Genomic DNA, 11,770 nt, shown 5'->3' on the forward strand with positions numbered 1-11,770 from the left:
AAATAAAAATATAAACATAAACATAAACATAACCACAAACATGTTCAACTCAAAATTAAACGTCAATTTTTCAACAAAATAAGTTTAAAAAAAAAATATAATGATCAACTTAATGAAAATAAACAAGTTTTCACTCTCTCCATGTGCATGTCTTCCTATTATGTCCCATACCACCACATTTACCACATTTCCGATGGATAACAACTTTTTCTCCTTGAGATGGGTATCGATTGACTCTTCGCCTTCCTTGTTTACTTTTCTTCGGCCGACCGGCTTGTTTCTTTTCAACTGGTGCCAACACCTTCATGTTTTTTATGTCATCCGGAACGTTCCACTGTTCTTCATTCCCAACAGGATATATAGACTCCTTGTACATCTCAATCCATATCTCTTTCGAATAGAAAGGACTGCACAACGAATAAATGTCCACACTCCTGTGTTGTGCGGATGCGATGGCATGCTCGCACGGGATTCCAAGTAGTTGTGGTAGTCCACAAGTGCATGTGTTATTCATCAAATGCACATCAAAGTCACCTCTCTCGTCTCTAACATTACATTCAAACATCCCGAGTCCGTAGGTATTCACGTATTGTGCTTTGCCGTTCAGATGTTCGAGATTATCTTGAAACTTCGGGGACAGTCTTGTATCACATTTTCTAGCAATTTCTTCTCGATTAAAAAACCATGTTTGAAGTGTGAATCTAATGAACTCAAGCAAAGTGGTGATGGGAAACGTTCTAGCATTCCTCGTCTTATTGTTGAAGCTTTCTGCATTATTGCTTGTCATTATATCATACCTATAGAAACAGTTACATATTAGCGACGTTCTGGTTAAAACACTTGTAATGATAAAGGGAAAAGTTTTAGTCTTACCGTTTTCCAGGAAAAAATGCTCTTGCCCACCGATCAAAACCGACTTCCTCGAGATACTTAGCCATCTCGACATCTTTTCTCCTCAACTGCTGAAAATGAGCTTCGAAAGCCCGCTTATTGAAGGCATAAGCGGCATCATACAGTTCAATTCCACAATGATCAGTCTTGAATTTGTGTTGGACATTTAGTTTGAGATGATGGAAGCATGCTCCATGAGGGATACCGGGAAACACCACTTCGACGCCATGTATGATGCTAACATGTCGATCGGATATGAACACCAACTCTTCAACGTCTTCACCGATAGCTTCTCTCAACTTTCTCAAAAACCAAATCCACGAAGCGTGACACTCGCTATCTACTACCCCGAATGCAAGTGGATACAACTGAGAATTAGCATCCATCGCAATTGCGCATAGCAACTGTCCACCGTATTTTGTCTTCAAAAATGCACCGTCTAATGATATGACGGGTCGACAAGACTTGAACCCTCTACGACACGCCCCAATAGAAAAGAACGCGTATTTGAATCTATCGCCATCTTTCACAAACGCCGTAAGAGTCCCTGGATTCTTCTGCTCCAACATGTATAACCAAGATGGTAACTTCTGATAAGATTCTTCTGGCGTACCTCTTACGTAAGAAATTGCTTTCTCCCTTGTTCTCCACGCTTTCAAGTACGATATGCCAACACCCCATCTTGTCTTGACTTCCTCTCTTACGTTATGCGCTGAATATTCAGCCATAGAGCTAATGTTGTACTTATCTTTGAAGACGTGCCCAATAACCCAAGGTGCAGCTCCTCTATGACCTTCTGTTCGAACCACACGCGCGCAAGAATGTCTACTCTCATACGACGTTATCTGCCACATGTCAGACCACTGCACAACACCCCTCAGCTTCCAAGTGCACATCTCATTTTTGCATATGACATACCATCTCTTTTTCGAAGACGATTTCACTCTAAACTCAAAATTATTTTTTAGAGCAAAAACATGAATCTGTTGCTTCATCTGTTTCTTTGACTCAAACTCTTTCCCAAGGTATATATCTTCTATGCTACCTATTGCATGTAATCAATGGTTATAAAATATATAACATAACATTTTCCATATATAAGTAGATATCATTGTTTTTATTACCTGTGGAAGAATGTGACAATAGAGTTGGACCTTCATTACGTTCTTCTTTGACAACATCAGCCGCTGTGAAGTCAGGGGCTTCCCATGAATAACGCACGAAATCCGTTTGTGAAACATCTTTACGAGGGTCACGTGACGGTTCACCTTGTTTTGATTGTTCCCCGTGTCCTGATGGTACTGCAAAATGTTTAACAAAATCTTTATATTCTTCATGATTTACAAACTCTTCGAATTCTGTTTCTTTGTCACTGTTGAGTCCATCTTCTCCCTTGTCACTTTTATCTTCGTCAACTTTGTTATTTTGTTCTTCATCATCTTCTTCCTCGTTGTTGTGATAATTATGTCTATCATGCACGTATACTTCATCATCTCGATCGGTGATTATCAAATTCTTTCGTCTCTTGTTGAGTTCAACACGAGGCAACTCTTCATTGATCACATTTTTTCCTTTATCTACTTTGTTTGCACTGAACGCTGTGATTTCTTTCGATATCAAAGTTACACAAAGTGCATATTTTCTACGACTTTTGCACTTCGTGTAGTACTTAACATCAATATCGTCCTTCAACAAAGCAGGTTCAATCGGCATATTACCCGCTTCATATGGAACTTCTAACTTTAAGTCATACTTTGATCTGTCTATATCGACTCTATTGTACACCTTGTCGACTAACCCCGTGTATGTCGTCTCTTTCGAAACTTCAAGCGGAAATGTTCTTGCATTTTTGAACACGTATAAGTGTCCATTTCTCTCCCATGTGCCGTTAACCATCAACAAAACTGCAACAAATATAACATAAAATACATTAAATAAAAAAAAAAAACAAAAGTTTTTTTGTATTTTTTCTACATACACTATCGGATCCGGCCAGATCCGGTCGGATCCGGCCAGATCCGGTCGGATCCGGCCAGATCCGGTCGGATCCGGCCAGATCCGGTCGGATCCGGCCAGATCCGGTCGGATCCTGCCAGATCCGGTCGGATTCTGGCAGTTTGCCAGATCCGGTCGGATCCTGCCAGATCCGGTCGGATCCGGTCGGATCCTGCCAGATCCGGTCGGATCCTGACCATGCCAGATCTGGTCGGATCTTGCCAGATCCGGTCGGATCTTGCCAGATCCGGTCCGAATTTTATCTTAAATTTCATCGGAAATCGTACTTAAATTTCATCCTAAATTATCGGATTTCATCGGAAATAACGTTAAATTCCCGGATATTTGACCTAAATCTACTAACTTCTTTTTTTCTACACAAACTATATAAACATAACTATAAAAGATGAATGAATGAGCATACTAACCCATTTCGACGAGATTGATTGAAGTGGATACTCAAAAATGATGAAACGAGAGGAAATGAGAGAGGATGAGAGATGAAAAGAAGTATAGAATGAAGTGAAGATGGTTATATTACCTTGAAAGGGTATTTTTGTCCGAAATTGGTACAAAAGTCTAATTTTAGATATTTATGAACTAGTGAGTCTAACTGAGATATTTTCATAACTTCGAGGTCTAGAAAATGAAATTTCTCTTTGCTTTTTAGTTGCTGATGTGTCAAGTCTGATCGGTCGTTTTTTTTTAAACGGTAGACTATGTTAAATAGCCTGTCTTCACCATTTTTCCTAAATGAAATTTCGAATTATTTTCCATCTTCTCTCGAATTCCCGAATTCCCTCTTCCGCCATTTTCACCTCTACCCCTCTACCTTCTGTAGCTAGGTTGTGATAAGCCTTGATCTATGATTTTATTCTCTACTTTAATATAATATAATATAGTTTGTCCAATTAAATAATGTCTTGGTCAAGAAGAGCTCTATCTCAGTACACACAAAGAAAGTACATACATAGAATACAAGCATGCCTTGGACCTATTTGAGAATTAAAGTGAAAGCTAACAAACAAGCATTGGATATCATTGGATCTATGAAGCAGAGTGAATATCGGATCGCCCGCCGGTCATCCTCTCTGCTTTCTCTCCACGCTCGCCTGTGAAACGTCCAATCATCATCACAATTTTCCATCATCGCGATTGAACAAAAAAAAAAAAAAGAAACAAGAGTAAAAGTAATAATAACCTGTGCGAACTCTGATAACATCAGCCACGGGCACCACTGCACGAATGCAACGTCGTTACTAAAATTTTATTATGTAAAGTAAACAGAAAAAATGGATATTGAATTATTACAAAATATTTTTCCATCACCAATCTCCCCAGTCTGTCCCTCCTCAATGATCTTCTCTATCACTGCTTCGACCTGGAAAAACTTAATCAATTGTTAGTTAATCTCGTACACGTGGATTGCTTTAGTTTTATATTTATTTATTTTAAATAAAGTCATGGTCTTTAGGAAAGTCTGTTAGGCTAGTGGAGGACTGAGGCAAAATTAATTGTGTGATCGTGGCCGAAATTGTAGCCACTAAAGCCATGTTTTTATACAGTTATGTTATGTTTGTACTCATTATAAATAGCAATGAAAAATCTCATAAAAGCAGTACGTTTTCACTGCACCAAAGCTATTTGTTGTTCTACGTATTATCACTGTTACGTGTATATATTTTCTCTTCTCAGGTTCTGCAACAACAAGTGGTATCAGAGCATTTGGTGTTCGATCCAAGACTCTGTAGCTGTTCGGTGTTCGATCCGTTTCGGAAATGGCAGGACAAGGAGAAGAAGGCAGCAACAGCAAGGCGGCGATTTCATCTCCGCCAAAGGCACGGCTGAGCAGCGGTGGCAGCGGCGAACTGCGCATCGTGGAGCGAGTCGTCAGGGAGAGCGACGGTGCAACGCACTTTCCGGCCCTCACGCGGACCAACTACGCGGACTGGGCGATCCTCATGAAGGTGCAGCTACAAGCGCAAGGCTTGTGGGATGTCGTCGAAGATGGCCCCGGTGATCTCCGTGAAGACCGGCGAGCCATGTCGGTGCTGCTCCGGGCAGTACCGCCAGAGCTGATCCGAACCCTCGGCGCTAAAGACACGGCAAAGGAGGCTTGGGACACGCTCAAAATCATGCGGGTCAGTGTCGAGCGTGTCCAGGAGGCCAAGGCGCAAACACGCTGGACGGAGTTCGAGAACCTCGCATTCAAGGACGGAGAGGGTTGGAGTCTTTCGGCATTCGGCTCATGGCGATCGTCAACAACCTCGAGGTGTTGGGCGATCCGGTGACCGAGCACAAGGCAGTGCTCAAATTCCTTCGGAGCGTGCCACGTGCATACAAACAGATGGCCATGGCGATCGAGTCACTTGTGGATCTCAAGACTTTATCCATCGAAGAGCTCACGGGTCGGCTCCTAGTCGTGGAGGAGAGCGGCGAACTCAACGACCCCCCACCTTCCAGCAGCTGCCTACTCCTCACGGAGGAAGAATGGCAAGCCCGACAGCGACAACGCGAGAGTGGGCAAGGCTCCTCCGGAGGCAGCGACAAGAAGGGCAAGGCTCCGGCAAAAACAAGGTCGTCCGGTTGGGACAAGGCAAAGTCTTCATCGAGCGGCGGCGGCGGCAACGGCGAACGCAAGAAGGGAAATTGTCGCTATTGCGGCAAAGCCGGACATTGGGCTAAGGAGTGTCCAAGGCGAAGCGCGATCGAGAGCAGCAACTACAAGCCAACCTCGCGCACGCCGAGTCGGGAGAAGACGAGGAACCAGCTCTCCTCATGACGCAGATCTGTGCGCTCAAAAAGGCTGCCGACGACGAGTCCGAGGCGGTGTACTTGAACGAGGAGAAGGTGGTGCCCGTGAATGCGGCCGATGGCGTGTGGTATCTCGACACCGGCGCGAGTAGTCACATGACCGGCGACGAGAAAGCGTTCACGGTCCTCGACAAGACAGTACATGGCAAAGTGCGTTTCGGCGACAACTCGGTGGTGACCATACACGGCAGAGGCACAATCATGTTCCAGTGCCTCACCGGCGAACACCGCGTCCTCTCCGACGTGTACTACATCCCAAGCTTGCGGAGCAACATCATTTCGCTCGGGCAGCTTGACGAGAATGGCTGCAAGATCGTCATCGAAGGAGGGGTACTCTGCATCCTTGATCGTGCACGTAAGGTGCTCGCTCGAGTTTCACGCGCCCGCAACCGACTCTACACGCTGAATTTGAGCCTTGCGGTGCCGGTGAGTTTGCTGGCTCAGAAGGACGACGTCGCTTGGCTGTGGCACGCCCGCTTCGGGCATCTACACTTTCGCGCTCTACAAACCCTCTCACACAAAGAGATGGCACGAGGCATTCCCAACATCGAGCACGTGGAGGAATTCTGTGATGGATGTGCACTCGGGAAGCAGCACATCGATCTATGCGGCCCGATCACACCGACCACCGTGGGAGGCAAGAGGTATTTCTTACTCATAGTCGATGACTTTAGTCGATTTATGTGGCTCGAGATGCTCTTGACAAAGGACGAGGCGTTTCGTTACTTCAAGAAGATCAAGGCGGTAGCCGAGGCAGAGCGGAAATGCAAATTGCTCGCGTTCCGCTCCGACCGCGGCGGCGAGTTCAACTTCGGTGAATTCGTAGAGTTCTGCGAGGAGAATGGAATCAAGCACAACACCACAGCGCCTTACTCGCCGCAGCAAAATGGCGTTGTGGAGAGGCGCAACCAGACGGTGGTCGAGATGGCGCGCTGTCTCATGAAGGCAATGGCTGTGCCGGGGATGTTCTGGGGAGAAGCAGTGAAGACCGCCGTATACATCCTAAATCGCGCACCAACAAGGAGTGTTCACGGCATGACGCCTTACGAGGCGTGGCACAAAAGGAAGCCGAGCGTGCACCATCTGCGAACTTTCGGATGCGTTGCACACGTCAAGAACCTCGGGCCAGGCTTGCACAAGCTTGCAGATCGCTCGACGCCGGGGGTGTTCGTGGGCTACGAGGAGGGCGCGAAGGCTTACCGAGTGTATGATCCGGTAGAGAAGCGGTTGTACGTGACAAGAGAGGTCACCTTCGAAGAACGCCGCACTTGGAGCTGGGAGACATCGGGCGGAGCAGAGACAACATCAGCCCCGGCCACGTTCACCATGATCTATACCACGAAGACCAGCTCAGCGACAACTTCTCCACCATCCACACCAACCTCCGAGCCCGTCACGCCGGAAGCCGAGCCACGAACACGTATGCCTATGCAGATGCAAACCCAGTGGGCCACGCCGCCCACGCACGATGGCGCCCGCGACACCGACTCCGAGCCTCGACGCTACCGGCTCGTCAATGACTTGTATGATGCCACCACTGAGGTCCCCGACGTCGAAGAGAGCGGCCTTTGTTACTTAGCCGTTGAAGAGCCGACGAGTGTGGGAGACGCGCTTGCCGATCCATCTTGGAGGAATGCCATGGAGGACGAGATGAAGTCTATCATCGACAACAAGACATGGGAGCTCGCGTCACTTCCAACGGGCCACCGCGCCATCGGGCTCAAGTGGGTGTTCAAAGTAAAAAAGGACCCCGCCGGAAACATCGTGAAGCACAAGGCCAGACTGGTTGCCAAAGGGTACGCGCAGCGCCAGGGGGTGGACTTCGAGGAAGTTTTCGCTCCAGTGGCGAGGATGGAGACGGTGCGCTTGCTACTCGCTCTCGCAGTGCACGGCAAGTGGCAAGTGCACCACATGGACGTGAAGTCAGCGTTCTTGAACGGCGATCTCGCGGAGGAGGTCTACGTTCAACAACCACCGGGCTTCATCGACACTGACAACGATCGCAAGGTTCTCAGGCTACGCAAGGCATTGTACGGGCTCCGACAAGCGCCGCGTGCGTGGAACTCGAAGTTGGACGCCTCCCTTGCCTCTCTCGGGTTCACAAGATGTCCGCTCGAGCACGCCGTTTATCAAAGAGGTGATTCTCATTCTTTTTTGCTTCTGGGTGTTTATGAGGACGATTTAATCATTACGAGCACAAGTGTTCAAGACATCGTCAAGTTCAAAGCACAGATGCAGCAAATGTTCAAGATGAGCGACCTCGGTCTCCTTAGTTATTACTTGGGGATCGAGGTGTGTCAAGGAGATGGAGAAATCACGGTGTGCCAGGGAGCGTACGCGGCAAAGATCTTGGAACATGCCGGCATGAGTGGCTGCAACCCATGTCACACGCCGATGGAGAATCGACTTCGTTTAAGCAAACAAGACGGGAGCGCGACTGTGGACACAACAAAGTACCGGAGCGTGATCGGCAGCCTCCGCTACCTGGTCAACACATGGCCAGATATTGCTCACGCGGTGGGCATTGCCAGCCGATACATGGAGGCGCCAAGTACGCAACATTGGGCTGCGATCAAGCAAATACTCAGGTACATACAAGGTACGCTGAGCTATGGGTGTTGTTACAAGTCGGGAGGAGGAGAAGCTGTTTTGATCGGCTACAGCGATAGTGACCTCGCCGGCGATGTCGACGACCGAAAGAGCACTTCCGGGATAGCTTTCTTCGTCGGGAGCAGCATCGTGTCATGGACCTCGCAGAAGCAGAAGATCGTTGCTCTATCTTCCTGCGAGGCAGAGTACGTCGCAGCGGCGACCGCGGCGTGCCAAGGCGTTTGGCTCGGCCGTCTCATCGGCGAGCTAGTCGGGCGAGAAGAACTGAAGTTTAATTTGCTGGTGGATTACAAGTCGGCTATTGCTCTCTGCAAGAACCTGGTGCATCATGAGATGAGCAAACACATCGACACCAAATTCCATTATATCCGAGAGTGCATCGAGACTGGAAAGATGAACATTGATCATGTGGGAACTGGTGGGCAACTAGCAGACATTCTGACGAAGGCATTAGCGCGGAATAAGTTCATCGAGATGCGTCAAAAGCTCGGGGTCAAGCAGATTAACACGGTGTAGCGAGCTTAAGGGGGTGATTTGTTAGTTAATCTCGTACACGTGGATTGCTTTAGTTTTATATTTATTTATTTTAAATAAAGTCCTGGTCTTTAGGAAAGTCTGTTAGGCTAGTGGAGGACTGAGGCAAAATTAATTGTCTGATCGTGGCCGAAATTGTAGCCACTAAAGCCATGTTTTTCTTCAGTTATGTTATGTTTGTACTCATTATAAATAGCAATGAAAAATCTCAGAAAAGCAGTACGTTTTCACTGCACCAAAGCTATTTGTTGTTCTACATATTATCACTGTTACGTGTATATATTTTCTCTTCTCAGGTTCTGCAACAACATTGATTTTCCATGAGAAAGAAAACTCTTTGTTCGTTCGTATCTTACCTGATCTTTGCTCACCACAATCTCCATTTTGACTTTGGCAACAAAATTGTCTTCTGAGAACTCGGAGCCTGAACATGAATATGCATAGAAAGTGGGATATACAGAGAGAGAGAGAGAGAGAGAGAGAGAGAGAGATTTTGAACATACCACCGTGCCTCTCCGTCGAGCCTCCTTGCGCACCAAACCCTCTTACTTCATACACCGTAACGCCTCTGATACCGATTTTCAGCAGCGCCTTCGTGTTTGTAAACAAACATGGCCCTAGGATTAGTTCAAAATATAATACATACCTCTTTTCAATTGCACATGAATTTAATTGCTGTGGTGTTCAAAAGAGCCTAGTTTTTATAACACTTCACTTCCCATGAATCAAAACTTCAATATCATTAATTAAACCAACTGGAATGAAGCTGATATATGTAATAAAAAAATGGGTTACGAAAGGGAATACTTGGTTGCAAATACTTACAGAAGAAACATTTTGGATTCTCCATGGCCTGTTATGTACAGATTGAATCGAAGTCAGAAAAAAGATCTCATTCATGTCTACATTTCCTTAACATGCACTAATAAATAAATTATAAATAGGAAGTTGACCTGAGAATGGCTTCGATTTTGTAAAACTTGGAATCTGGAATATAATCTACAAGCGAGCAAAGCAATATACCTATATGATGAATTGAATGTGATGAAAAAAGCTCAGGAAAGAAGGAAATTCGGAAATAGGCAAAACCTAGAGAGGCCTGAGCTCTGATAGTTGGAACAGTGTAGGCATTTGAGGGATTCGCGAGAGTAAGATTGCGATTCCGTTGCTTGGAAAAAATGGCCACGGAAGGGCAGTGAATCCATGGAATTTTTAATTTGACGATACTGGAACTAAAAGCGCAGAGACTGTCTGTTCTCGGTGTCACGTTCAAAGCCATGGCCAGCATTGTTACGAGTGCTTGTGTGTCCGAGTGAGAACAGAAACGAGAGAACAATAAGTAGAAGCAAACAAAATATTATTGGGCTTTCTTTCTCACATACTAAGGCCCGATAAACAAAACGACATGTACTTAGAAAATGCTGACGTGTCGCCTGACCTAGCAAAGCGCAAAACACGTGAAAAACAGATCAAATGACGGTTTGTGGAAATTAAGAAAAATTGGGTGATGGAGACGAAGAAGAATTTGTGTACAGGATTTGTACGGACGAAGAGTGGGAAGATTTCCAGGGAAATGGCCATAGTTTTGGTGGAGAATTTGACAAGTTTTCTGGTTTTATTCATCTTAGCAAACTCAATCAGGTCAGTTAACTTCTCTCTTTCTTTCGATCTCGGCTTCGTAATCGTGATAATTTCTTCAGGTAAAGTCAACGCTGGAGAACTTTTTCCAGAATTGCGAACACGAGCTTTATCTTCTCCAGATCGATGCGAAGAAGGTGCTGTTTATCTCTAGTCATGTAACGAGTTTTAGTGAAATTATATTGACATGAAATCTGGTGGTGTTGTGGTTGTAGCTTGGCGATGGGTTAGTGTACAAATTGGTGGATGACTCGAGCAGTTTCCCACATTTCTACGGGCCATCGCGAAGCTTTAGCGCTATGCCTTTGGAAGTTGTGACCAAAGCTGAGAAGATCTCTGTTCTTGATTCCCGATTCACTTGTACCTTGTTCCCTTGAAACAGTATACAGCTCCATTGAATTGCATGATTGTTCTTTGTGTATTTTCTCTTGTAATTGGATTTGGAAGTAACGGATGAAAGGAATATCATAATTTTTTTTTTTTTTTTTGAGGTAAAAGGTTTATCATTTGGTACTAGACAATGTCATCGTGTCTTTTCTTAGCTCTATCATGCCATCTTGATGCTTAGTTTTTATGTTATTTTTGGATTAAAGTTTACTAGGAATGTACTGCGGGGATAGCTCAGTTGGGAGAGCGTCAGACTGAAGATCTGAAGGTCGCGTGTTCGATCCACGCTCACCGCAAAAAGAATTGACTTTTATTTTGTCTCGGTAAAATTTAGATTTTCCAGATTTTCATGTCACCAAACCAATGCCCTTGATTGTTTGTACCTAGGGAATTGCCCATGAATTTAAAAATCGCTCAACTGGCGTGTTTTTTAAAACCTATACTATTTATTTATGTATTTGAATTTTTTTGGTTTTTATTGATATATTATATATGAATTTGTTGATGATCCCTTTACCCGATGAACATGCTTGGCCGCTATAAAAAAAGTCAAGGCTTTATGCAACGGTTTGTTGAGATCTGAAATCACGCTATTAAACCATTGTTAAAAACTATATATTTCCCTAATTTAGTCAGTTCTACACAGGTATAATGACAACTATAGTCATAGAATACAACATCTACATAGCCGAGAAAAGAGGCAAAGAAGAGAAGAGAAGAGACCAGACCACCCATGGTCTTTGATTTAAATAATTTTATTTGGCACCAAATAAATAAACAGCGGAGCTATAGTAGCCATTTAAAATTTATAGGGCAGAAATTTATTTGCCATTTAAATTTGACGAAAAAACATTTTCGTTCCCTCAGATTCCTCGTCTCTCATTTCTTATTTTCCCGTTTC

General features: G+C 45.0%; 3 protein-coding genes and 1 non-coding gene across 5 annotated transcripts; 2 read left to right on the plus strand and 2 right to left on the minus strand.

Moving 5' to 3' along the window:
- Nucleotides 1-104: 104 nt before the first annotated feature.
- Nucleotides 105-1,875, minus strand: LOC149389980 (uncharacterized). Its single transcript, XM_089622785.1, has 3 exons — nt 874-1,875; nt 302-797; nt 105-155 (listed from the first exon to the last, which is right to left on the minus strand). The coding sequence occupies exons 1-3, from the start codon at nt 1,785-1,787 to the stop codon at nt 105-107; spliced, it is 1,461 nt and encodes a 486-aa protein (XP_089478911.1). The 5' UTR covers nt 1,788-1,875.
- Nucleotides 1,876-3,752: 1,877 nt separating this feature from the next.
- GLB1 (nitrogen regulatory P-II-like protein) lies at nt 3,753-10,158 on the minus strand. Of its 2 annotated transcripts, none has more exons than XM_089623037.1 (8): nt 9,934-10,158; nt 9,798-9,843; nt 9,670-9,697; nt 9,348-9,435; nt 9,201-9,268; nt 4,198-4,267; nt 4,088-4,123; nt 3,753-3,998 (listed from the first exon to the last, which is right to left on the minus strand). In XM_089623037.1, exons 1-8 carry the CDS (start codon nt 10,130-10,132, stop codon nt 3,934-3,936), a joined length of 600 nt encoding a protein of 199 aa, XP_089479163.1. In that variant the 5' UTR covers nt 10,133-10,158; the 3' UTR covers nt 3,753-3,933. The 2 variants fall into 2 exon arrangements, with proteins under 2 accessions (XP_089479163.1, XP_089479162.1); XM_089623036.1 differs by having other exon boundaries at nt 9,798-9,867.
- A 91-nt stretch (nt 10,159-10,249) lies between these two features.
- On the plus strand, nt 10,250-11,286 carry LOC149389982 (dihydroorotate dehydrogenase). The gene is made up of 4 exons (XM_089622787.1): nt 10,250-10,292; nt 10,340-10,485; nt 10,545-10,619; nt 10,698-11,286. The coding sequence occupies exons 1-4, from the start codon at nt 10,250-10,252 to the stop codon at nt 10,857-10,859; spliced, it is 426 nt and encodes a 141-aa protein (XP_089478913.1). The 3' UTR covers nt 10,860-11,286.
- TRNAF-GAA (transfer RNA phenylalanine (anticodon GAA)) lies at nt 11,093-11,165 on the plus strand. The gene has a single exon. It is a non-coding gene; the product is annotated as a tRNA-Phe (tRNA).
- Nucleotides 11,287-11,770: the final 484 nt, after the last annotated feature.

Source organism: Urtica dioica, chromosome 8 (assembly GCF_054948205.1).
Source record: "Urtica dioica subsp. dioica isolate 48M chromosome 8, U.dioica_male_clone48M_v1_H2, whole genome shotgun sequence".
In the NCBI taxonomy this organism is placed as follows: domain Eukaryota; kingdom Viridiplantae; phylum Streptophyta; class Magnoliopsida; order Rosales; family Urticaceae; genus Urtica; species Urtica dioica.